Source organism: Lampetra fluviatilis, chromosome 21 (assembly GCF_964198595.1).
Source record: "Lampetra fluviatilis chromosome 21, kcLamFluv1.1, whole genome shotgun sequence".
Lineage (NCBI taxonomy): Eukaryota > Metazoa > Chordata > Hyperoartia > Petromyzontiformes > Petromyzontidae > Lampetra > Lampetra fluviatilis.
This window is the reverse complement of record NC_136295.1, coordinates 8211282-8238056: the sequence shown is the minus strand read 5'-3', so window position 1 is coordinate 8238056 and position 26775 is coordinate 8211282. Positions and strand designations below refer to the sequence as shown.

The following is a 26775-nucleotide window of genomic DNA, read 5'->3' as shown; positions in this document are numbered from 1 at the left end:
AGAATTCGAGAATGCTGCGCCGACAGGGTGAATTGGACTTGCGATACAGAGAGGTCGCTCGTCCGATCTCCCGTCGCGGCAGTCGAGACAATGGGCAGGCCTCGGATATCCCCGCATGCCCGTCCCACCGCGTCTGCCCGACCAGCAGCATACATCCGCACGTCGCGTTCAGGCGATCGGCTCGTCACGTGTGTGGTGGGGTAAAGTGCGGGTACCCCCTAACTTCTTCCAATACGGTCCATCCAGCGTGAAAGAGCGCGCCAAATACCCTTTGACCGACGGCTCTCCGAAGCTCCGTCTACAGCAGCGGAGGCTCTCTCCGCCGGCAGTGTCGCGAGCAATACATTGCAGGGCTACGCTTTTACCTATTCACCTTTTATAAAATCAAAATAAGGGCACTTATTGGGGGTAACTATGTGGGCTTGAGGTCTTGTGTTTCCACGGAAGAAGCCCGAGATCGGCGGAGATAAGTCTCATCGCCGTGTGACGTCGTCTCACCCGCCTCGCCTCGCCCTGCGCACTGCGCTGGGGCTGCTATATAGCCCGCGTACAAAGCGAGACCCCCCCCCCCCCCCCGTGGAGGAACATGACCCCACAGTCAATCAGTCGGTGACTGCTGCTGCTGCTGGCCACCCTGGACTCCTGGCACCGTGGAACGAAGCGGCCAAACGAGCACAGGCGCAGCGGAGCGCAGCGGAGCGAAACGCCGGAGTCTTAGAGTTGTTATTGATGTAATTGTTGTTGTTGTTGTTGTTGTAAGCGAAGTGTGATCTCTTCTTAATTTCTTAATTCACACTTCCCCCCCCCCCCCTCACCTCCTCAACACACAAGCCCGACCCCCACCCCTAACACCCAGCCCCCCCCCCCCTACCATCACCACCCAACGCCCCCACCAGCCTAACACGCGTGCGTCACTCTGTTGATCAAACAACGCTGTCGGCAACTTGCGCCGTCACACGCTGGTCGCACACGCACGCGAGCGCGCTGCCTCTACTCCGAGCTCGGCGGGACTATGACGGGCGGCTTCGACCAGCAGCAGTTGCGGAACTTCCACGCCGCCGCCTCTTCCTCTTCTTTCCATGGCATGCACCCGCTGCACCAGCAGGATCAGCAGCAGCAGCAGCACCTGCAGCAGCAGCAGCAGCAGCAGCGGCAGCAGCAACAGCAGCTACAGCCCGAGAGCGCAGCGACAACGGGCGCTGGATTTTACGCATCAGCGCCGTACGCCGCTTACCAGCAGCCATCCCCAGCCGCCTTCTACGGACCGCCACCTCCGCAGGGCCAGCCGGCTATCTACAGCGAAGGGAGCTACTTGAACCATAGCCACCACCACCACCAACACCACCAGCAGCAGCAGCAGCACGCGCACCATCATCATCATCAGCAGCAGCAGCACCAACAGCAGCAGCAGCAACAGCAGCAGCAGCTGAGTGCGTATTACGCGGCTGCCGAAGCACTGGATGCGCCCTATGACGCCAAGGAGAACGGCGACTACCCCGGGTATAACTCGACTGCCGGAGATGCGCAAGACGGCAAAGCTTTTGACAGAGGTAATGATCATCATCATCATCATCGACATCATTTATCGTCGGTTTCCATTGCACGGTGATCCGTAAATGCGCTTGTGGTAGTGTCAACAACCCCCTTTCATATCCTCTGTGTTGTGTAACCTGAATTGTTTTGTTAATACGTACAAAAAAATAATTTTGGGGGGAAACAAATAAGACATCATTATAGTCATCTGCAGCAGAATCAACATAATCGGCAATAATGTCAACAACATGGTGATCATCATCAACATAATCAGCGGTAATATGATTACTGCCAGAAGCATCAGCGTCAGCAGCAACATCAACGTCGTGATCATCATCAGCAATAGGAGAATGAACAACATGATCAGGAGCACTATCATCATCATTAACATCACCAACATTTTTATGATCATCAACATCGTTCATCGTAATTGTCATCATCAGCTGCGCGTACATTGATATCCATTGTAATCACAGATGGATTAACTTTTGTATTCAATATCTGACAATGTGTTTGGCTGGGGGAGCATTCATTCATTAATCATCACGTTAAATTCGTCGTCATCAGCAGCAGCAGCGCCTCGTACATTGGAATATAACTATACATGGCTTTTTGTTATTCGTTTGCTAAAAGTTATCGTTTTTGTAACTGGCTGGTTGGTATTAATACACTCATCATAGTTAACTTACTTTCACCACCACCACCAACATCATCATCCTCCTCCTATACCATGGTATACAGTATAGCCATACATATCTAAACTTTTTATGAGTATTATTAAATATTGCAGAGTGGTTGTAACTGGCTGCGGAGCATACATTCACCACCATGAGTTGTATGGACTGGGAGCTGAACCTCTTTCGCACCGTACGTAGCCAACCGTGCTCATCGGAGGTGCAGAGAGTCAATTAACTTCATCATCATCAACAACGCACCATTACCATCATCGCTCTCAGCCATACATTAGTATTGTTATTATTATGACTATCATCATTAACTGTAACCCACCAGTCAGGCTCCCCTTGAGAGACACCGACCCACCGAGGGTGTGTGAGGGTAGCCGGGCCCGGCCTGCCTCTGTGTGGGGCTCATCTCTATGCTCGCAGCAGCAACAACAGCGGCGGCTTTTGGCTGCTAATCCATCGAACAAAGACGACGGCGGTCACCGCATCGCGCGCTTTCAGATGCGCTTCTGCGGCCGTCTGGAACGCTCTTCCTGCCCATATTAGGAAGCCACTGGAAGCTGTGCACTTTTAAGTCATCTAGATTGAAAACTCATTTCTTTAGAACTGCTTTTTTGCGTTTAGCTTGTCCCCCCCCCCACTCACGCACCTCCGATTAGGCTACGTACGGCGCGAAAGAAGTTCAACATGAGGGTGAGCGAGCTACGGTAAATGCAAGAGCGTGCAGTAAATCGTTCTACCAAACTCCCGAATTGCCATCGTCCTCCCTCCATTGAAATTTTTGTTGCTTTTTTTTTAACCGACAAGAGTTTTTGGAAATAGTGTTGTTACACACATCATGTGTGTGGCCAGCTGTTCTCCCTCTCTCCCTGTCTCGCACATGCGAATGACGACAGAGGACGCCAAATCGAAAACACGCTCCCATCGCTCTGGGCATTCGCCCCAACATTTTTTAGAAGTCGTTGGCGATTGAGACTTCGGCGCGGGTTGACGCCAAGAATCGCACGGAATGGAACATCGGCCAAAGAAATGTGAAGGAGGGTCTCAGTGATTTTTAAATAATAATAATAATGTAACTCGTAGGCTTTTGCAAGCAATGATATAATAAAGGAACCCGGTTACACGAGTTCCTTACCCCACCTCCACCCGACACAGCCTTTGAGTAAGTTTTTTTTTAGAAAGGTTTATCACGTAAACAAAACGTGCAAATTAGTTACTGCATCAGCACACCGGTGTTCAAAATAAGAAATATCTATTCATGTTAATAGAAACCATTTATTAAACCCTTCTCGCCAATGCGACGTCTTTATAACATTTGCGCACAACTTCAAATGAATATTCAACAGCAACAATGAATCATTGAACACATTCGTCAATAAAACTCTGTGGTCTTAAAAAGAAGTATATATGTGGCGACGTATCGGGCAATGCCCCTTCTTAATAGCAGTTGTTGATAATAATAATCGTTAAAGACTATTATCAACTATTCAGATAATCGTCACTGGTGTTGGCCGTAAGCGAGAATCGAACTCGGGTATTCGGGTCCGTAGTGCAGCGCGCTAAACCGCTACACAGGGTAAACAAAGACAAAGATCCCCCGTATAGTCCGTAACAGACTGTTGGGGCAAGTGCTGGTAGCAAGCGCCTAAAAACGCCGGCACGGCACACGAGGGGGTGGGTGGCCAGCACCACGCCCGACCTCCTTTGCCTCCCCGCACCAGATACTAATTTGAGGCTGAGTTGACCTAGGGGAGGCCCAAAACCGGCTCAGATAATCGTCACCGGTGTTGGCCGTGAGAGGGAATCGAACTCGGGCCGCCGGGTTCGTAGCGCAGCGCGCTAAACGCTACACCTACCGCTCCCTAAAGGTTAAGACAAAAATCCCCCGTATAGCCTGGACAGACTGTAGGGGCAAGTGCTGTTAGCGAGCACCTATGAAGGCCGGAACGGTACACGAGGGGGTGGGTGGCCAGCACCACGCCCGACCGCCTTTGTCTCCCCCGTGGGCATGTTTACACATCGCACCTAGTACTCATTTGAGGCCGAGTCGACCTAGGGGAGGCGCAGTACCGATTCAGATAGTCGTCACTGGTCGTGGCCGTGAGCGGGAATCGAACCCGGGTCGCCGGGTTCGTAGCACTAACCGCTGCGCCAACCGCTCCCTAAGGGGTAAACAGACACACGTGCACGCACACTGCGCCACGCGAGTGCTTTGTTGTTTGACAAACGCGATGGGCATCAATAATTTAACTCCGAGCTGTTCTCCGAAGTGTTTTCGGGCTTGTACCGCGTGGTGTTCTACACGGTGTCTAACGTTTCGCTCCACGGTGCTGGGAGAGAGAGGGGGGGGACACGTGGAAGAGTGGTGATGAAGCCACGTGATAGAACCCCGCTGCACAGATGCATTTGAATCTTCAACTCGACAACTTTTTTTTTAATAAATATATATTTTGAATAATAATAACAGCGTGTTTATATAACCTCGTGAACAAAATTTCAGGAGGGTCGTCCAACTGGATTGCCTAGTCATTTTATGTTCAATCTGACATGGTGTCGTAAGTACATGTTGCCTATAAATACTTTCATATTTAATTAATCTTATTCTGGAAGTTGCTATAATTATCCAATATAGTGATGTTGAACGAACAACAATTTAGAGCATTTAATCAATCCGCTACCGGATGAAGGCTTCCCCATGCAAGTGTAGGCCGTTGAGTTTGTTTGACCATACTTCAAGTGCGCTAACCACTGCGCCACCGCTCCCCAAAAGGAAGGCTGAGCATGATGTAATTTATCATAAGCGATGTTTTTGCAATTACATTTAATTTATTTGATCAGGGAAGTCAACTACATTATCGAATATTTTGACGTTTCATTATTTCACTTAACTGCGTTTCCAAACCACAAATATGTAATTAATGTCACTTTCACATTGGCTTAAGTACTTAGAGGAATTATGTTAACGTAATTAACTGCACATATACAACATTCCGCATTACTATATAGGTACGTAGACCCATAAAATAAACGTACGTTTACATATGACGTCACGTTACATATCGTTAATGCGTAATATACATATTCTGTTTTAGAATTTAGCAAAATTTCGTAGAATCATAGCGAAACGCTTGGTTTAAGAAGTCACATCCCCAAATTGTTTATCTAAAGACTGCCGAGACTCAAGACTCACTCGCAGAAGAGTCCTGCATTGGCACGTTTAGGCCAATTCCCGAATCAATGTACGTATAATATAATAAATTTTACATATTTTACAACACGTTGGACGCACCAACGCTGATAAAAAAAAACATAACTGCTCCACCAGATTATATCCATTTTTGATTTTAAAAAATCCGGATAGGAAGACGCACCCCCAACTTTTGCTTTAAATTACGGATAAAATGTGCGCCTTATAATCTGGATAATACCTCATCGCAGTCATCGGTGCATACAAATGTACCCAGTTGTCCTTGCTGCTAAATGCATTGCGCACACACAACACACACACAACGCACGTACATTATACGCGTTCATAAGCGGCTCATGTGCACATCTCAAAAACAAGATCCCTCTGCATAGCCGTGCAGACTGTTGGCGCGAGTGCTGTTAGCGAGCACCTATTAAGGCAGGCCGTCGTGGCCTACGATGGGGGTGGTGGCGTTGTGGTGTGGCCAGCACCACGCACTGCCCGGGTGCCATCGTCTCAAGAGCTCGGCTATGCCGTTTGCAACGCACCATTTTGCCAGGTGCTCGTTTAATGCTGAGTCAACCTAGGGGGAGAGTGGTGGTGGTCGGGTGAATGGAACTCGGCTCTACCGGATTAGTAACGTGGTTTTACGGGCTGAGCGCACGGAGACTGGCGTCACCGATTGAAAGGGATTCTGACGATGTTCTAAAAGGGCTGGGCAGCTGAACTCGTTAATGCACATCGCAGAAGCTTCGCGCACAACAACAACTACAATAACATCAATAAACTGAGACTCGTAACTTTTACTCCACGGTGGTTGATTCGTTTCACGCCAAGTCGTCCCATTTGCTTGGCTACCACTCCGCCACTGTTCTTGTTGGCTACGTACGGTGCGAAAGAAGTTAAACGTACGTGCATACAATAACACGGTTGGCTACGTACGGTGCGAAAGAGGTTCAACGTACGTGCATATCCTTGGCGCGTCCTGCCCACGTGCCCAGTTTGATTGATGCCTTTAACCGGAGTGCGCTTTCAAATGCGTTTCTAGTTTTGTTGTTGTTGTCATTCCAAAATAATTCATATCCTTTGGTTCTTTCGGTAAAGTCACGTAGAAAAAAACAAAAAACGCACGACGTTTCGATCGCAACACAATCGCTCGTCATCTGGCGCCTGATGACGATCGATAGAACCAAACGATATCTATTCCAAAAGAGTTTGCGTCTTCTCTCCATGCTCCATTGTAGCACTCTCTCCAGTTTTCGTTTCGTGAGAGTAGCGACCGCGCACGTGCAAAAGTGGCGTGTTGACAGCAGCAGGCGCGGTAGGATCGGCACTGCCCATCATCACGCCTGCATGCCACTCCATATCACCATACCGCGTGTGTACTGTGTGTGTACTATGTGTGTGTGTGTACTGTGTGTGTGTGTGTACTGTGTGTGTGTGTGTACTGTGTGTGTGTACTGTGTGTGTGTGTTTACTGTGTATGTGTGTGTACTGTGTGTACTGTGTTTGTGTGTGTGTACTGTGTGTGTACTGTGTACTGTGTGTGTGTACTGTGTGTGTGTACTGTGTATGTGTGTGTGTGTACTGTGTGTGTGTACTGTGTGTGTGTGTACTGTGTATGTGTGTGTGTGTACTGTGTGTGTGTGTACTGTGTGTGTATTGTGTATATGTGTGTATTGTGTATGTGTGTGTGTACTGTGTTTGTGTGTGTGTGTACTGTGTGTGTGTACTGTGTATTGTGTATGTGTGTGTGCACTGTGTGTGTACTGTGTATGTGTGTGTGTACTGTGTGTGTGCACTGTGTGTGTGTGTATTGTGTATATGTGTGTATTGTGTATGTGTGTGTACTGTGTGTGTGTGTCCTGTGTATGTGTGTGTATATGTGTGTATTGTGTATGTGTGTGTGTGTACTGTGTGTGTGTGTACTGTGTATGTGTGTGTACTGTGTATGTATGTACTGTGTATGTGTGTGTGTGTACTGTGTATGTGTGTGTGTACTGTGTATGTGTGTACTGTGTATGTGTGTACTGTGTATGTGTGTACTGTGTATGTATGTACTGTGTATGTGTATTGTGTATATGTGTGTATTGTGTATGTGTGTGTACTGTGTTTGTGTGTGTGTACTGTGTATGTGTGTGTACTGTGTGTGTACTGTGTATGTGTGTACTGTGTATGTGTGTGTGTGTATACTGTGTATGTGTGTACTGTGTATGTGTGTACTGTGTATGTGTGTACTGTGTATGTGTGTGTGTGTATACTGTGTATGTGTGTACTGTGTATGTGTGTACTGTGTATGTGTGTACTGTGTATGTGTGTACTGTGTATGTGTGTACTGTGTATGTGTGTGTACTGTGTATGTGTGTGTACTGTGTATGTGTGTACTGTGTATGTGTGTGTACTGTGTATGTGTGTACTGTGTATGTGTGTGTACTGTGTATGTGTGTGTACTGTGTATGTGTGTACTGTGTATGTGTGTGTACTGTGTATGTGTGTGTACTGTGTATGTGTGTGTGTGTACTGTGTATGTGTGTACTGTGTATGTGTGTGTACTGTGTATGTGTGTGTACTGTGTATGTGTGTGTACTGTGTATGTGTGTACTGTGTATGTGTGTGTACTGTGTATGTGTGTGTACTGTGTATGTGTGTACTGTGTATGTGTGTGTACTGTGTATGTGTGTGTACTGTGTATGTGTGTGTACTGTGTATGTGTGTACTGTGTATGTGTGTGTACTGTGTATGTGTGTACTGTGTATGTGTGTGTACTGTATGTGTGTGTGTGTGTATGTGTGTGTACTGTGTATGTGTGTGTGTACTGTGGGGAGCGGTGGTGCGGCGGTTAGCGCGCTGCGCCACGAACCCAGCGACCCGAGTTCGGCCAACACCAGTGGCGATTATATCTAAACCGGTCCCGGGCCTCCCCTAGGTCGACTCAGCCTCAAATGAGTACCGAGTGCGGTGTGTAAACATCGACCACTGGGGAGACAAAGGCGGCCGGGCGTGGTTGCTGGCCACCCACCCCCTTAGTGTGCCGTGCCGGCCTTCATAGGTGCTGCTCGCTAACAGCACTTGCCCCCAACAGTCTGTTAGAGGCTATCTGTGGGCTCTTTGTCTTCTTCCATACAAAACGAATTGTGAGTCTGCGTTTTGCACAAGCACTCAAGACAAACACTCGACGCATGCGTCAGTAGCGCTTGTCGCTAAAGACGACGAAATACGACCTAAATAGCCGACGTTTCGGGCAATGGCCCTTCTTCACAGCAGGCCCATTTCTCGAAACGACGCATTTTGTTGTCGTACGACAACCACCTTCGTGTCGCACGCATTTATCCTGAGCACAACTAGGCAGCCCTATACATAGCACGCGTACGCATGGCACGCATACACGTTGTCACAAAGTTCAGGTGGGAAACAAGGTAGAGAGAGGCCAGCCAGCCACGGGAGCAAGCGGAGTTTTGGAAAGGTTTCTCTACACATATGGGCGACGTTTCAGGAAATGACCCTTCTCCATAGCTGGGCCATTTCTCGAAATGTCACGTGTCATGTTTATATATTCCGTGCTGTGTATATACGATGTTTGTGCTACTATTTGAGGAATTGTCATTAATTATTGAAGCGTCAGTGCGCAGAACGTCACTTATTGTATGCTTATAATGTTTTACATATGTGTGTGTGTGCAACGTTTCGGGGAATTAACCTTATTCATAGCAAGACAATACAAATCAAATAGACGACGTTTCGGGCAATGACCCTCCTTCAAATGTAGGGTCATTGCTCAAAACGTGGCCTATTCCATTGTGTATCCTCCACAGGGTCTCCCCCACCCCCCCCCCCCCCGTTTTACGTCGTTTTGCAAATACGTCACTGCTTTATGATTAACATCGCGACCCCATTGACGTCGCTTCAACCGACCCCCCCCCCCCAACACTTAACGTCGCTGACAACATCGTCCGTCTGTCCGTCCTCGTCTCGTGTATCCGTCGCCTCCTCAGCCTTCGTCACCACCACTACCACCACCACTACCACTACCACCACCACTATCACCACCACTACCACCACCACTACCACTACCACCACCACTACCACCACCACCACCACTACCACCACCACTACCACCACCACTACCACCACCACTACCACTACCACCACCACTACCACCACCACCACCACTATCACCACCACCACTACCACCACCACTACCACCACCACTACCACCACCACTACCACCACCACTACCACCACTACCACCACCACCACTACCACCACCCTCTAGATCGGTGGTCTCTTAACCGGGGGGGGGGGGCGCGAGGTGTCCTTTCTGGGGGGTGCGAGACATGGGCAAAACATTTTTTTCTTTCAGAAGGTAAATGATCGAAAACACACATTAAGCACGGACACGCAAGCACAACTTACTTAGTTGCATCAAACCTGTGTGAGTATTAACATTATTACATTTGTTGACGATTGAAAACAAAAGGTGTGCAAAGCTGCAGTCAAAGTCCAGGACCACTGATGTGCACGAACTACAGGTTGTGCGTTGCGCATCGAGAAATGCACGTCCTGTAGAGCACAATGTATAATGTACGTACATTCACGTGTTTTGGTGATTCGGGAAAACAATTGCTCTGGTTTGCTGTGCGTCGTATCGGTAGTCATCGTGAGTCGTCGTTGCACCCTTTCAGGAACGCATCCCCGAAGTCAACCGGCCTACCGCTGTATCTCTTGCTTGACTAACTCATCTTGTTTCGGGTCGAGTGTTGGGCATTTGCACGCGCAGCACAGCGCTCCTACCCCTGCAAATCGCTTTGATTTAACGTCGTTTCGATATGCGTCGAACGTCGCGCCTTGCAGCAACGCATCCTCGACGTAAATCTTCTCCCCATCCCCTACAACATGAATGCACCAACAATGGCCATGTGGCTGAGCATTGCCTCCACCGTGCGCGCGTCTTGACCGTCAGATAGGGACGACTCCGAGCCGGAGGCGCGCCTCGTGAACGGCAAGCCCAAGAAAGTGCGCAAGCCCCGAACGATCTACTCGAGTTTCCAGCTCGCAGCCCTCCAGAGGCGCTTCGAAAGGACTCAGTACCTCGCCCTGCCCGAGCGAGCCGAGCTTGCGGCCTCTCTGGGACTCACCCAGACACAGGTAAGCCTCCCTCCAACCCCTCCCCCCCCCCCATCGTCGCCACCCTCCTCCCGGCCCTCTCTCCTCCCCGGGGCGCATGCTTAGGCAGGGAGTGGATGGATGAGTTGGTGTGGAAGTGGGGTGGGTGGAGGGGTGGTGTGGGTTGGTGTGGTGAGTGGGGGATGGTGTGAGTGGGGTGGATTGGGGTGGTGAGTGGGGGGGTGGTGTGGGTTGGTGTGGTGAGTGGGGGATGGTGTGAGTGGGGTGGATTGGGGTGGTGAATGGGGGGTGGTGTGGGTGGGGTGGTTAGTGGGGGATGGTGTGGGTGGGGTGGTGAGTGGGGGTGGTGTGGGTTGGTGTGGTGTGGGTGGGGTGGTGAGTGGAGGATGGTGTGGGTGGGGTGGTGAGTGGGGGATGGTGTGGGTGGGGTGGTGAGTGGGGGTGGTGTGGGTTGGTGTGGTGTGGGTTGGTGTGGTGAGTGGGGGATGGTGTGAGTGGGGTGGATTGGGGTGGTGAATGGGGGGTGGTGTGGGTGGGGTGGTGAGTGGGGGGGTGGTGTGGGTGGGGTGGTGAGTGGGGGGGTGGTGTGGGTTGGTGTGGTGAGTGGGGCTGGTGTGGGTGCGGTGGTGAGTGGGGGGTGGTGTGGGTTGGTGTGGTGAGTGGGGCTGGTGTGGGTGGGGTGGTGAGTGGGGGGGTGGTGTGGGTTGGTGTGGTGAATGGGGGGTGGTGTGGGTGGGGTGGTTAGTGGGGGATGGTGTGGGTGGGGTGGTGAGTGGGGGTGGTGTGGGTTGGTGTGGTGTGGGTGGGGTGGTGAGTGGAGGATGGTGTGGGTGGGGTGGTGAGTGGGGGATGGTGTGGGTGGGGTGGTGAGTGGGGGTGGTGTGGGTTGGTGTGGTGTGGGTTGGTGTGGTGAGTGGGGGATGGTGTGAGTGGGGTGGATTGGAGTGGTGAATGGGGGGTGGTGTGGGTGGGGTGGTGAGTGGGGGGGTGGTGTGGGTGGGGTGGTGAGTGGGGGGGTGGTGTGGGTTGGTGTGGTGAGTGGGGCTGGTGTGGGTGCGGTGGTGAGTGGGGGTGGTGTGGGTTGGTGTGGTGAGTGGGGGATGGTGTGGGTTGGTGTGGTGAGTGGGGGTGGTGTGAGTGGTGTGGGTTGGTGTGGTGAGTGAGGGTGGTGTGGGTGGGGTAGTGAGTGGGGGTGAGCGGTAGTATAGCGGTTAGCGTTGCTGTGCTACGAACTCGGTCGACCCAAGTTCGATTCCCGATCACAGACAACACCAGTGACGATTATCTGAACCGGTGCTGGTCCTCCCCTAGGTCGACTAAGCCTCAAATCAGTACCCTGTGCAGAGTGTAAAAATCGACATTGGGGAGACAAATGCGACCGGGCGTGGTGCTTGCCACCCACCTCCTCGTGTGCCATTTCGGTCTTCAAATGTGCCATTCGCTAACAGCACTTGCCCCAACAGCCTGTTCAGACTATACGGGGGATCTTTGTCTTTGTGGTGAGAGGAGACGAGGGTAAAACGTGGGTTTGGGGTGGTGTCAGATAGTGGTGAGGTGGTGGTGCTGTTGGCGGTGGTGGTTGAGGTCGTGGTAGTGCTGCGTTGAAGTGATTGTTGTTTTGGTGGTGGTGTTGTTTTCTACGATTGTGGTAGCAGTGATAGTTGCGGTAGTGTTGTGATGATGACGATGGTGGTAGTGGCGTATTTGCTGTGGTTGTGATGGTGGTGGTGCTGGTGGTGGTAGTGGCGATCCTTGTGATTGTCGTGCTTGTGGTAGTGAAGCTGCTGATGATTGTTGCGGAAGTGGTGGTGATGTTTGCGCTGACAATAGCGCTGATTATGGTGGGTGGTGTTGCTGTTAGTTGTAGCAGCTGCGGTAGTCGTGTTGGTAGCGGTTGTGACAGCGGTGGTGGTGGTGGTGATAGTCGTGGTGCTAGTAATTCTCAAACAACTCGCGGACACGTGTTTAAAAAATATTCAGCCTTAGTGCATTATGCAAAAAAACATCAACAGTTCCTGCAGAACTGCATTGAGGCTTTACTGTCGTACGTAGGTCACCCTCAACATAAATTGATACAAATGCAAATATCAGTCGGTCACGATTCCTCAAGTTCATTTCGCTGGTTACATTACAAAATAAGAGGACCACAATGCAGTTCGTCGTGAACTGTTGATGGGTTTTCGCACAATGCACAGAAGCCGAGTTTCAATGTGTACACGTCCCTCTGTGCGTCGTGTTTATACGTACGTTGTGATTCCGTAGTAATGATGATGTCGATGATGAGTTTTCTCGTCACTTACATATTTTGATTGGTGTTAGTAAATGATGTCGGTGCTGGCAGTGGTGGTAGTGGTGATGTTGGACATGGTGGGGGGGGCGTTGGTGGTAAAAGTGCAGTGGTGGTGATCAAATATATGTATTTTATAACTGGAAGCCCGAACGTCCTTTGAAAGTGACCATCCATCGGCCCCTCCAGCCAGCCATGAACCCAGCCAGCCAGCAAAACTTTTTCTCTCATATCGTATGATGAGCGCATTAACGGTGGTTAGGTGTGAGTGATCAAATATATCTGTTTTATAACTGGAAGCCCAAACGTCCTATGGATGTGACCATCCGTCTGCCCCTCCAGCCAGCCAGCAAATCTTTTTTTATCATATCGTATGATGAGCGCATTAACGGTGGTTAGGTGTGAGTGATCAAATATATTTATTTTATAACTGAAAGCCCGAACGTCCTGTGGACGTGACCATCCGTCCATCCCTCCCTCCAGCCAGCCGGCCAGGAACCCAGCCAGCCAGCCAAGCAAAACTTTTTTTATCACGTAGTATGATGAGTGCATTAACGGACACTTAACCGAGCCACCGAATGTGGAAGCCGCGATACTTCCCGTGGCTAAGAGGCTAAGAGCCAAGTAATTAAACCCCCCTTTGCTGCTAATAATCAGTAGCAGTCTGGCACTATATACATATCCACAACACGGCAAGGTCTACCAACTTCCATCCGTGCGCTGCCCTCGTATGTGCATGGGATATCACTTAAGGGGCTCGCAAGCGATCATGGTTTCTCGCTGTTCGTTTATCCCAATGACACTTTGCCGGCTGACTTTCCATCCAATTACGCGGGCAACAATGAAATGACAACATTCACGTGAACAACAATCGTAGAACATATCAACATCACGACATCGATTTGACGTGTCAACGTGAACGACGGTGTTATTGTCCGTTTCAACAGCACCGACAACAATGTGCCACACCAGTGATGTTAGCGTGAATATCGTCAACATGCACGTGCATTCATTCAGAGCGGTTGCTTTGCCACCGACGAGATGGAGTGGCAAAATCAGTCCTTGTGCAGATGCTCAGTGGAGTATTGCATTGCCAGTTTAACACGGAGGCTTTCGCGAACAATATCATCCGAATTGGCCACGTTCTGTTTACGTGACAACCCTTACTAGTTGGCTGTGTTCGGGTGGTGGCGCGGTTTTAACGACACATTTATATATTTACGCGATCTAACCCAAAACAAATCTCTATTATGGATGCATTGCCAGGATTGCGAGAGGTTGGGAGGGAGATCTTCATCCAGCAGTGTATATGTACACGTATGTTGAACGTCCTTCTCACCGTGCTAATCGGAGGCGCGTGGGGGGGGGAAGGACAAAAAAACTCACCATGGCTGATGATGTAGTCGCATTTGCAAATACACGATGATGATGATGATCAGAAATGTGTCATTCCACTGCTGGATGAAGGCCTCCCCACGTCGTGTCGGTCATGATGCGCTCTTGTTTAAACCACATTTCATCACCTTGGTCAACGCGGGGCTTTGCCGGAGAATCGTTGGGCCCAACGCCGGTTCTGAAATCACTCCTCACTCACGTTAGTCGTGACCGGGAACTGAACCCACGTGCCCTGCATCGTAGCGCAGTGCGCAATCCACCACGTCACGAATTCTATGACAGTGCACCATACATTTATATATAATCATCCGCTCGGTCTGCCCTCTCTAATTAAATTGTGTAAGGCCTCCATAATAGGGGTTAGATCGCGATCTAACCCAAAAGACCTCTATTATGGATGCTATTGGTCGCGAAAGCCTTCGTGTTAAACTGTTTAAGGCCCATTACTCTAAATGTGCAAGACTACACACAGGATGGTAGTGTGGCCTAGCGGCAGCGCGTATCGTTGAGCAGGTTCGCGGTTCGACTTCCAGCAGCCGTCCTGGTCAATACTCGCGCGTGGATTAAAACACGTGATACAATCCTATGACGTCAACGTTCTGCTGACGTCATTCACAAAAGCACGCCATTTTTTGTGTGCTGGCGTCTTCGTCCGAATTTGACAATTAGTTAAAGCATTTACACCATTGGAACCTCATTTGCCAATGGTGTAAATGCTTACCCCGAGCTCTCATACTCTGATGGTGCATTGTCTTTGAGTTGTGCGCCTTTTGGCGTCATCTGGTCCAACACCATGTGAGACTAGGCTCTAAGGAAAGCTGTCTCGGGTGTGGACCAATCAACTTCAAGGACAGTGCACACATTATCAGAGTTATGTTTTTTTTGCATTATGACTGCAGGTATTGTGGTCTACGCAAACATGACTCCTTGTAAAAAAAAGGTGTCAGTTTTGTTGCCAGATAAAAGGGTAAAAAAAAACTATTATCATGCTTCAACGTGTGAAGTTTAAGCTGAAATAATAATTGTTTTTGGTCAATCAGCCATCCAGATAAATGTTTTCCTCAGCAGCAAACTCCGAACTGGTTTTGCCTTCTCTAAGTCTCATCAGCAGTGCCGTGGCCTGCTCAAACAAAAAGGGGCCATCATATTTCAGAAGCTTATAAATATTTCAACCTCCTAATCCACCGCAAAGTTCAACGTGAAAGGGAATCTCAGGGGCAGTAGTAGCTCTGTAATACCCACTTCCGTGGGCCATTCAGTTTTCCCACTCCTCTGCGAGGGTTTCCTACGTGCTATGACGCCAGTAGCACGATCGGAAGCCAATTCATGAAAACATTACCACAAATATATAACATCTACATATATATTTGCGTGTACATGTATAAATAAAAGAAACCCATCATCACTAAGCAACAACACACCTTACTATTTTAAACATCTCAAAATGTTCTCGGCTGGGTTAGAACATTCGTGTCTTGGGGGCATTTGTATTCAGTATTAATATATATTTAAAAAAAGATCACACCCTAAGGCTGGTCGCAGTGGAACATCTCAATTCAATGAGCAGTATGGAGAGCACAGACTCTCCCAACTTGACTCAGATTGTCAGCTCGGCTAATCCTGGGGAATTACAGAGGCTCGCGGTAGGCTGGAACGCGCTGAACGCCAATAACATATATCCATCAGTATCACGGTGACCATGATCATGATGATCATAATCATCGCTATTATCAGCCACAGTCTATCCACTGCTAGATGAAAGCCTCCCAATGTACATACATCAAGCGGAAGAAACGTGAGAGTGAAAAGGATCTATTGTATTTGAGAGGAAGTGATATCCCGTTGAGGCTATTCAGTCTCTTTCTCAATCTTGATTTGAAGCTTTCGTGACTGCAGGAATCCATACGCTCTGGTTCTTTTGGTAAAGTCACGTAGGTAGAAGGTAATACATGATATACTACTGGACATCTGTGAAAAAATTTGCTTCATTAGTCATCGGACTTCGCCAGGATAAATGAAGATGCTGATTCTAAAAAAGAGTCTGTATTTACACCGTATCTCAACGTAAATATGCAATGTCTCTTTAGCCTCTCGGCCGAACGCTGCACTTTCAGGGTAACGTGAACCATCAGCAATGATGGTTAAATGGACTAACGCTATTCCGGCTTCTTCCCTCTTCAGTTTCATCAGCAGTCATACCTGTGGCTTCAAGAATGTATTTACGAACGACCAAAAAAATGTCTCGTTGAAACGCAACTGGTTGTACAAAAACTACCGGAATGTACTGTAAATCAAATTATATATTTAACAGCTAAATGCAATGCGCATTACTATTCGTAATGTATATTGGTCAGAGCACTGTAATTTGAAGTGCACATTCATGTGTTTAAATATATAATAAAAACAAAGATCCCCCGTATAGCATGAACAGACTGTCGGGGCAAGTGCTGTTAGTGAGCACATATGAAGAGGGCGACACACGAGGGGGTGAGTGGCCAGCATCACGCCCGACTGCCTTTGTCTCCCCAGTGGCGATGTTTACACACCGCACCAGGTACTCACATGAGGCTGAGTCGACCTAGGGGAGGCCCAGATACCGGTTCAGATAATCGTCGCCGGTGTTGGCCGTGAACGGGAATCGAACTCGGGGTCGCCGGGTTTCGTAGCGCAGTGCGCTAACCACTACTGCTGTTATTATTATCAATTTATTTTTTATTTGTAAGTGTATTTTTTCCTATTTTTATTGTGGGTTTTTTGCTTTTATTATTTTCAATTTATTATTATTTTACTTTAATTATTTTTTTATTTTCTATCTACAGTGACTTTACCGAAAGAACCAAGAATACACTACCCTCCCGTCAATATCAAATCACACACACGCGCGCGCGCGGGTACACCCTCGGTCGGGTTGAGGCCTGTACAGCTTAACCCGGTCGTATAGGCGTTGTCGCTATACCGGGGCAGTTGCGCCGAGTTCAAGCCGGGGTGTTCCGGCTGTAGGGACTCGAAAACGGGTGATGAATTACTTTGAGAGACAGGGAGAGGAACGTTTCTAAGGGTAATGACATCGCTCAAACCGTGGGGGAAAAAAGGACTGAATTTTGGCTTGGGCGGGATACGTCGCTTGAAAGTCGGGATGATGGACGATGGTCAAGAATAATAACGGAGTGGCAGCCGAGGGATGGAGCCGCATCGCGAGAGAGCTCGGAGCTGCCGACGTGATGGAGCAATGAGATCAGTCCGTATGGAGGCGCTGGGTGGATCGTTAACGTCGCAGGGCCGTGAAGGGTGACGGTGGCTGACGGAGGCCTTCATCCAGCAGTGGAACGACCATGGCTGCTGTTTGTGTTTAGTTTGTTGTCCTTTCCCCGCACCTCCGATGAGCACGGTTGGCTACTTACGGGTGCGAAAGAGGTTCAACGAACAGAAATGGCAGATGATGTTGGTGGTGGTGGTGATGGGTAATCATTTACAGTCATTTGTCAATGCAAATCCTTTTTTCTTTAATGGTTAATACGACGTAGTTTCCATATTTAATACGACGTAGTTTACCATATTTAATGTAAGTCATTTAGAGAGGCCGACGTAATTATATAATAATGATACATAATTAAATAAAATCAGCGGCTGTATAAGGTTTGCAATTATTTAATTCGTTTAACAAAAACGGTTATTTGCGAGCCTGGGATGTAACAATTCACCCGGTTTGAATTGATTTCATTGCTCCGTCTCCCTCTGATGCGTTCCATTCCTTGGGTATCATCCCGTTATTATTCTGGACCATCGGCTAACATCTCTCCCTTCTATGATCGTGAATTATTGTTAGGAAGAAAATGTGTTTTTTTATGATACATACAATGTACCGTACACAGGCAAGACACACAAAGACAAAGATTCCCCGTATAGCCTTAACAGACTGTTGGGGCAAGTACTGTTGGCGAAAACCAATGAAGGCCCGTACGGCACGCGGGTGGGTGTGGCCAGCACCACACACGTCCGGGCCGCCTTTGTCTCCCCAGTGCCGATGCTTTATACACAGCACCCAACCCAGGCACTCAGTTAAAGCTGAGTCGACATGAGCAAAGATAATTATCGTCACTTGGGTGTTCGCCGTGAACGGGAATCGAACTCGGGTCGCCGGGTTCGTAGCGCAACACGGTAACCACTAGACTACCGCTACCGCTACCCATGTAGGGCACAAACAAACAAAGATCCCCCGTATAGCCTTAGCAGACTGTTGGGGCAAGTGCTGTTAGCGAGCACCTTTGAATGTCGGCATGGCATGTTAGGGGGTGGGTGGCCAGCACCACGCCCGGCCGCCTTTGTCTCCATAGTGGCCATGTTTTACACACCGCACCAGGTACTTATTTGAGGCCGACTTGACCTAGCGGAGGCCCAGAACCGGTTCAGATAATGACCAGTGGCGTTGGCCGTGAGCGGGAATCGAACCCGAGTCACCAGGTTCGTAGCGCAGCGCACTAACCGCTACACTACCGCTCCCCAGATAGAGCACACGACACACGCGCCCACGTGAATCTCTAGATCCCACTGCTCGCGATGTTGGCGAATGTTTCCTCTGCGTCCGATTTTTCGCCCTTTTCTCGCGGAAGCGCGCGACACCCGAATAAAAATCGGACACTAATTAACACAGCGATTAAACCCGCAATTAATTACACACGGGACAATTCGCCAAGTCGATCAAACGTCGGCCGTTTCATTGCGCGCGTGGGACCCGCGAGCGAATGGGTTCCCAAAACTACCACTCAGGTGTCGCGTGAGATTTTTTTTGTTGTTTGAAAATTAATGTATACATCAAACGTCGCGCTTTCAGGACTGTAATTCATTAGGGGACGATATTAATTAGTGCGTTTCCATTCGGAACACGAACGATGTCCTTTGCATGTGTTTTTTAATGGAAGACGGATTCTTTTTTTTCATAATCGAGTCAATTATATTGCCTTGTGGAATACGTCCATGCGTATATACTGTATTGTATTATATAATACACGCACACACGCAATTCCCAACGAACACCTGGTGAGAGGTGGCGGAGACTTGGCGAGAGGTCTTCATTCAGCAATGGATTGACCATGGCTGCTGATGTGTATTTGCTAACGCTAACGCAAATGCGTGATGAGTATAATTGTGATCATTTACAACCCTTTTGTCAATCCACTGCTGGATGAAGGCCGCCCCCATTGTCCAACTGCCCCGCAGGGACGACGGACCGATTTAAAAAGGGTGTTAAAAAAGTGGTTTAATAAAGTGTGTAGTTTTAAAGTCAAGGGTGTATCGTATATCGCATTTAACATGCCATCCCACGCGATGGAGGAAGGGACGTTGTCAACGAATCTAACATACGAAGGATCTTGATAGATGAGTGAAAGATGTGCTATTGTGTGTATATATATACTGGCTGAATGTCCACTAGTGGCGTGTACACGGGAAGCAGTAGATTAATGGGTTTGTACTCGATGGGGTGGTTAACGTAACTCTGTTGGTAGAAAAATGTCGAGTGCTCGACAGAGAGTCCCATTCAAGTACACCTTTGCAGTATAAGTACGGCTATATATTGTCAACAAAACTACTAAACTGTTCAATTTGACCAGGCGAGGCTCCGAAGTGACCTGGCTATCACAAATGAGAGCTCAACGAAGTGGGCTCATCTTCTTGGTTCTTTCGGTAAAGTCACGTATAAGGGAAATAATAAAATAATAAAAATAAAACGTAATAAAATAAATGAAACCATTCAGACGCTGTATTTCCGAGAGACCTGTTCTTTACCTGAGGACGGCTGCTTGCGTTGTGGCCGAAACGTCGTGAGAATTATTTTATTATGTTTTATTTTTATTATTTTATTATTTCCCTTCTACGTGACTTTACCGAAAGAACCAAGAAGATGAATCCCTGCAGTCACGAAAGTTTTAAATCTAGAAGTGGGCTTAACGTGTGGAAATTTACAGCAGAAAAATGCTCTAAACGCGTGTTTATAAACGTGGAGGAAAAACTCGCAGGACCCGGAGAAAAATCCGCACGATCACGGGGAGAGAGAGAGACGCGCAAACTCCAAACATACAGCAGCAGGCGTCAGGGTCAGGATCGAACCCACGACCTCCTGTAGACCAGGCAAGGTAGTTAACATCTCCTAGCCACCGTGGCGCCTCCGTTGTATATATACGCGTCGTCTTTATGATCTGATATCGCATAGAACGGACCATTACAAACACACACAAAGCTAAAGATCCCCCCGTGTAGCCTTATAAACTGTTGGGGCAAGTACTGTTAGCGAGCACCTATTAAGGGTCGAACTGCGCGCGAAAGGGTTTTGTTTGTCGTCTTTGTCTTCCCCAGTGTGCTGCGTTGACCCACCGCACACCAGGTACACATTTAAGGTTGAGTAGACCTAGAGGAGGCCTAGCGCAGGCTCAAGATTTAAACTTGTCACTGATGTGAGCCACGGCCTAAATATGAAATCGTGGTTTTCAAAATCTGTTGTTGTTGTCGGTATAGACCAGGGGTCGGAAACCGAAATAACAAGAAGAGCCATTTTTTGTTCTTTGAATTCGGTCAAAATTGAAAACGCATACGTTGATATATTTCAAAAGTCGCAAATGCTGCAATGTGAATGCGAGACGCTGGCCCTTAACAGACAACGGTCACGGAGGCGCTCGCGGCTGACTCCCTGTGACTATTAGACGACCACTCGACTACAATTTGTGGTAAATTGCCAGAACGCTCTCTCTCTCTCTATCTCGCTCTCTTCACTAAAACGTACATCAGGAGTCATCGCCGTTGACTTTACGCACGCGTTTGGCAATACACGTCAAAGCTGTCAGCCTCAAATGGTATATAAAGTATGGGTTTTGGGTCAGGTTTGATTGATTGCTGCAGATGGATAGGCTGGTGTTAGTTTAATTACCAATTGATACGCAGAACATAGCCCCAGAGCTTAGGAACGTCACGCTACGAATGATTACAGCCACCACCACCACCACATCGGCCCCACGTCGACGAGCAAATATATTTAGACGCGCTACTTTCAGAAGGCAATGTTTTGCTATCGGCTGTGAGTTTCCATATTGTATATAGAGACACAGAGGGCAGTGCTTACGCTACACAACACACGCATCTTCTTGGTTCTTTCGGTAAAGTCGCGTGACTTTACCGAAAGAACCAAGAGGATGAATCTCTGCAGTCACGAAAGCTTTAAATCGAAATACCACACGCAACATACGAATGGGAGCGGTGGCGCAGCGGTTAGCGCATTACGGTTGACATCAATGCGGCGTGAGGAGGGCCTTCATCTGGCAGTAGATTGACAAAGAGCCGAAACGTTACTAGAACGTTTATAAAACGTACGGTAATTACACAAGTACGTAAATAGTGAACTACTACCTCACATAAATATATATGTATATAGGCCTGCTGTGTGTATGTGTGTATATACATAAGTACAACATAAATGGCTGCACTACTACAACACCTTTTATATTCCTTACACTTAACCATAATATTTTACATGACCTTTTTACAAATCCGTTGTTCGATGAAGGCCTCCTCACGCGACTAAGGCAATGGGGGGGGGGGGTTGTTTGACCATACTTCACCGCGCTGGTCAATGCGGATTTCGTGAGGTCTTTGGCGGGGGGAGGAGGAGGGAGTTCAGACACCTCACGACCAGTTCAGACGCAGCTCGCCACTGATGGTAGCCGGGAATGGAACTCATGCGGCCGTGAGCATGCTGCAGTTGCGCTAACCACGGCGCCACTCTGTGATATGTGTCCTACAAGAATACAAATAATGATAATAATCGTGCTGGCATTAGGACCCACACTTCATTCGCATACACGCACAAAGACAAAGACCCCCCGTATAGCCTTAGCAGACTGTTGGGGCAAGTGCTGTTAGCGAGTTGCACCTATGAAGGCCGGCACAGATAATGCGGTTGGCGAGGGAGGGGGGGAGGCTGATCAGCACCACGCCCGGCCGCCTTTGTCTCCCCACTCAGCGTACCAGGTACTCATTTGAGAATGAGTCGACCTCGGGGGAGTTCCAGGACCGGTTCAGAATAATCGCCACTGACGTTGTACGTAAGTGGGAATCGAACTCGGGGGGGGGGGGGGGCGGGTTACGTCACGCTAACCGCTGCACCACCGCTCCCCCACTCACACACCTACACGCGTGTGTATATATACACACAGACGCGTAGACAGAGTTCACGCGCTAACAGAGAAAGAGTTACCACTGTCGCTTAATGCACAACGGATCCTTGTTCAGCGCACGCGTAAAGCGCAGCTACATTATAGCTATTCACGCTGGCACGTGGAGCGAAACGTCAGACATCGTATCGAACAGCGGGCGTTGCAACCCGCAAATACATTGGAGGTGGGGGGGGCTATATCTTACAGCACAACGTAGTGGTACAACAGCAATCTGTTTTCTATATATTGTAGGTGAAATGATGTTGACTTTCGATATAATTTACTGGAGTGTTCATTGAATGATAGTTTTTGTTGTTGTATTCCAATGTTGGTAAATATCGATGGGATTTTGTATATGCCAATGAACGTGCCCCTTACACAGGGGATGTGCAAGATCAATGTTCATGTATGGACGGTAATCTACTTTTAAATGTAGAAAAATGCATGATGGAATTGGTTAATAGTGATGGGCAATAGATATACGCACATACATAAACAGACACATATTAGCACATGAAAAATATGGCGCAAATACACACACACACAAATACACACATATACAAGCACGCACGCACACATATATATACATACACACAAGCACAAACATACACAAACACGCGTACACACAACTCACATACTCACAACACACAAATTATATACAAAGGTCGGTACCGTCATCACAGCAATTGTGCCAGGCTGGGTGCACAGCCACGCTCACACACACACAAGATTAAGAGCCCCCGGATAGCCTCAACAGACTGTTGGGGCAAGTGCTGTTAGCGTGTAGCACTTACAAAGGCCCAATTAGTACAATATACACGCGTACTCATAAACACACACACATACGTCCGTGCTTTCTTATATATACTGTATTTTTGCTACGTTTAAAATACTTCTAGCTGTTAATACATTGTTTGTGTGGTAACGTTTTAAATCGTATCAATGGTTTACAGCTCTTTATATATATATGATCATTATGGCGGTACCACGGGGTTTCAAATAATACAAAATTGCCGAGGCAATTAAATACTTTATTTCTGGGACACTATTTTTCCCCAGGGGTGTACTTAACTCCGTGACTGGGGTACCAATCAATCCGACATCAGTGCCACACTCCGCGATGTCGAAACGCAGCGAGGACGATTGCGCCGAAACCCTGAACGCTCGCACGTGGCACCGTAGTGGTGGTGCATCGTGAGTACAGCTCCTCGAGATGAGTCGATTGCCGCATCGCCGACCATCAACAGACTAAGAGTGACTGCATCACGGACATTATGCGAGAGCCGGGGTACTATGGTAGCCCGGGGTACCGCCATGAGGTTAATGTACACAAACACGCATTGGATATTGTGTTATGGTAATGTCGCGTTACGATAACGATGACAACAATGCCCTTCGTTTTAGCCAGCCGTGCCTCATTGAGTTCATTCTCAAGCCACTTTTGCAGTAAGGTCCATGCGATGCGATGTTTGGCAAATGTTATTTTTTTTTCAATAAGGCGCTTATGATAAGCCACTTCGTTGAGCTATTAATATTTGTGGCCAGGACGCTTCCAAAAAAGATCTATACTGTATAGCTCAGTGAGCCTTACTTGGCAAAATAATGATTAAAAATGTGTTTAGTTTAGTTCGCTTGAGTGTGTGGAGAAGTCATAGAGAGGTGGAGAAACTTGATGTCGCATACGAGGATATACCAATCACAAGTTCGCTCAGACGGGTTCGCGAGCGCGCTTGCTCGACTCGAAACTCGTGGCCACCTCGCAGCACGGCTGGACGGGTGGGTGGGTTTGGGAGTTCCATAAATCTCCACGTGATCCACCAACTCTTACCTCCGAAGCGCTGGATCGCAACGATGGCTATGATCATAATGAGGATGGTGATGAATATGATAATGACGATGACTGGAGTGATGACGATGGTTATGATGATGATGAGAACTCACGATGATGAATCCAGCGGATGACGTGTGTGTGTGTGTCGAACTTCTTTCGCACCGTACGTGTCCAACCGTGCTCATCGGAGGTGTGGGAGAAGGACCATCGACATGATTATAACGTCGAGGGTAACATTGATAACCATGGCCAATAAGATGATGATGGTGATGATGATCACGACGACGACGACGACGATGATGATGATGACGACTATCACGACGACGTACCCAGAGTGCGCATTCCATCAACGAGCATCTGCGCGCGCGTCTCATCCGCCCCCCCCTCCCCCCCATCTCGCAGGTCAAGATCTGGTTCCAAAACCGGCGCTCCAAGTTCAAGCGCCTCGTCAAGAGCGGCGAACTCGGCTCGGAGCACAGCCCCGGAGCCAGCGACTCCATGACCTGCGACTCGCCTCCCTCGCCGGCCCCCTGGTCCGACGCGATCCCGCACGGAGCCCCCGCTCCACCGGGACACCCAACCGGGGGTCTCCAGGCCCCGTCGACGACGCTCATCGGCCTGCGCACCCCATCGCCGACGCGGGCGCACCACGACGCGCCGCTGATGCAAGTCCACGTGGCGCCGTCGTCGACTCCGACGACATCTTCCACGTCGTCGTTGTCGTCATCGTCGTCGTCATCGTCGTCGTCGTCGTCGTCGTCCTCTTCGTCGACGTACCAGCCGTGGTACCGGCCGCCCCACGACTCGAACTTTGCTCCTCCGTCCTCGACTGTCGTCGCCGCGGCCATGCAGCCTCTGTGCGGTGGAGCCGCAGTCAGCGCCGGGGTCATTTATTGATCCGACACTGATCAACGTCGATGATGATGATGATGATGGTGGTGGATCAATACCGATCGATGTTGAGCCATTCTAATCTTCATCGGTATCACTGTCAAGTGCCCTGTTCAGTACTACTACGACTACCGCATCACCATCGTCAATTTAAACAGCCACGATTACTCCGCTGCTGCATGAAGTGCTCGCCATCAATCACGGTCCATTGCTGCGACGGTGCAAGCAACAATGCGTGCATCTCCCGCGGCAGCACCTGCAACGCGGGTCGATATTCGTCACTCCGTCTCCTGCGGCACCGCGCGTGCTAATGGACGTTGACTGCCTGCCAAAACAGACGATGCTCCAAGAAGAGGAAACGTAGAGAGATCGCCGTCGTTACAAAAAAATCTTGAGGCCACATTTTTTTTTTGCGATGCATGGGCCGAAAATTCACGTCTCTTCCGAATTTAAAAAAAAAAGGTCCTAATAAGTCGTAAACACAGCGACTTCGTTGGCGATTTCACCCATGGGTGTGGTTACTGTGCACAGAAAACACTAGCAAACAAAAAACGGACGAGAAAAAAACACGATATCGTCAACAACGAGTAATCGTCTTCCTATACATTCAAGTTGGTGTGTGTGTGTGTGTGAATGTGCGTGAGTGCACCTAGCCTGGCACAATTGCTGTGGTGATGTCAGTATTACGGCAGCAGCTGTTGTTGAGTGCCTTATCAATGAATATATATCCTGTATATATATACACACAGAGGCCAGTAATTAAATATATTGTACATAAAATTTGCGACGGTTATAAGGAAGGGTTAATGACTATAAGATTATATCCAAGGGTATATATAAAAACTACGATCTCGTATACACCATTTGCGTGTGTGTGTGTGTAATCGCGTAGTGTAACCTATGTTGATTGATTAATGTTCTCGAAGGCTCTAGAGAGTGTGCAGGAGACAATGGCTCACACGACTGTGGCGTGCGTGAGTGTGTATCGAACTGTTGATGTTGTTGGTGGTGCATGTTTGGAATGAAGTTATTTTTTCATAGCCGGTAGGGAGAATCAAAGATGCAAATATTTATAAGCCATTTGTTTATCTTCGTTGTGTAACTTTTTTTTTTCCCCACTCGTAAAGCTTGCTGTGTGCCTACAATCAATGCCGTGATTTCATAGACACCACTTTTAACCAAGTTAAATAAATCAAAACCAACCTCTGGATCTCAAAGTCATTTTTTTTTTTGTGAGTCCATCGCCCCAGCGAGCGACCTTCATCGTGAACACTAAAACCAGCACGTTTTTTTTGTTTCAAATGGACAAACTCTGGACTGGTTTCGCCCTTCTTGAGACTCATCAGCAAGCGTCAGACGTGCTAAACAAATACTTTCGAATTACCGAATCGCTGTTGGGACTCTGCTGATGAGACCCAGAAGGGCAAAGCCGGTGCGCGTTATCAACAAATACCGCTGGTTGGCGGGTGAAGTTACGTCTCAGAGAGGCCAATAGGTGGATAGACTGAATCAACGATCGTATGTTCTGCGGCGGAGTTACGCAAACTATTCTTGTGTACATGTATTTATTTTTCTATCCATAATGCTCCACTCACAGCTTGCTGAGTACAGTTAGCCGGTCGTCAGCTAATCGCGCTGCAAGG

The 26775-nt window shown here is 48.5% G+C and overlaps 1 protein-coding gene across 1 annotated transcript; it reads left to right on the top strand.

The window, feature by feature from the left end:
* Positions 1–1012: 1012 nt before the first annotated feature.
* LOC144938103 (homeobox protein DLX-2-like) lies at positions 1013–25955 on the top strand. Its single transcript, XM_078865800.1, has 4 exons — positions 1013–1082; positions 1455–1550; positions 10364–10548; positions 24644–25955. The coding sequence occupies exons 1-4, from the start codon at positions 1013–1015 to the stop codon at positions 25136–25138; spliced, it is 846 nt and encodes a 281-aa protein (XP_078721926.1). The 3' UTR covers positions 25139–25955.
* The last annotated feature ends 820 nt before the right edge of the window (positions 25956–26775 follow it).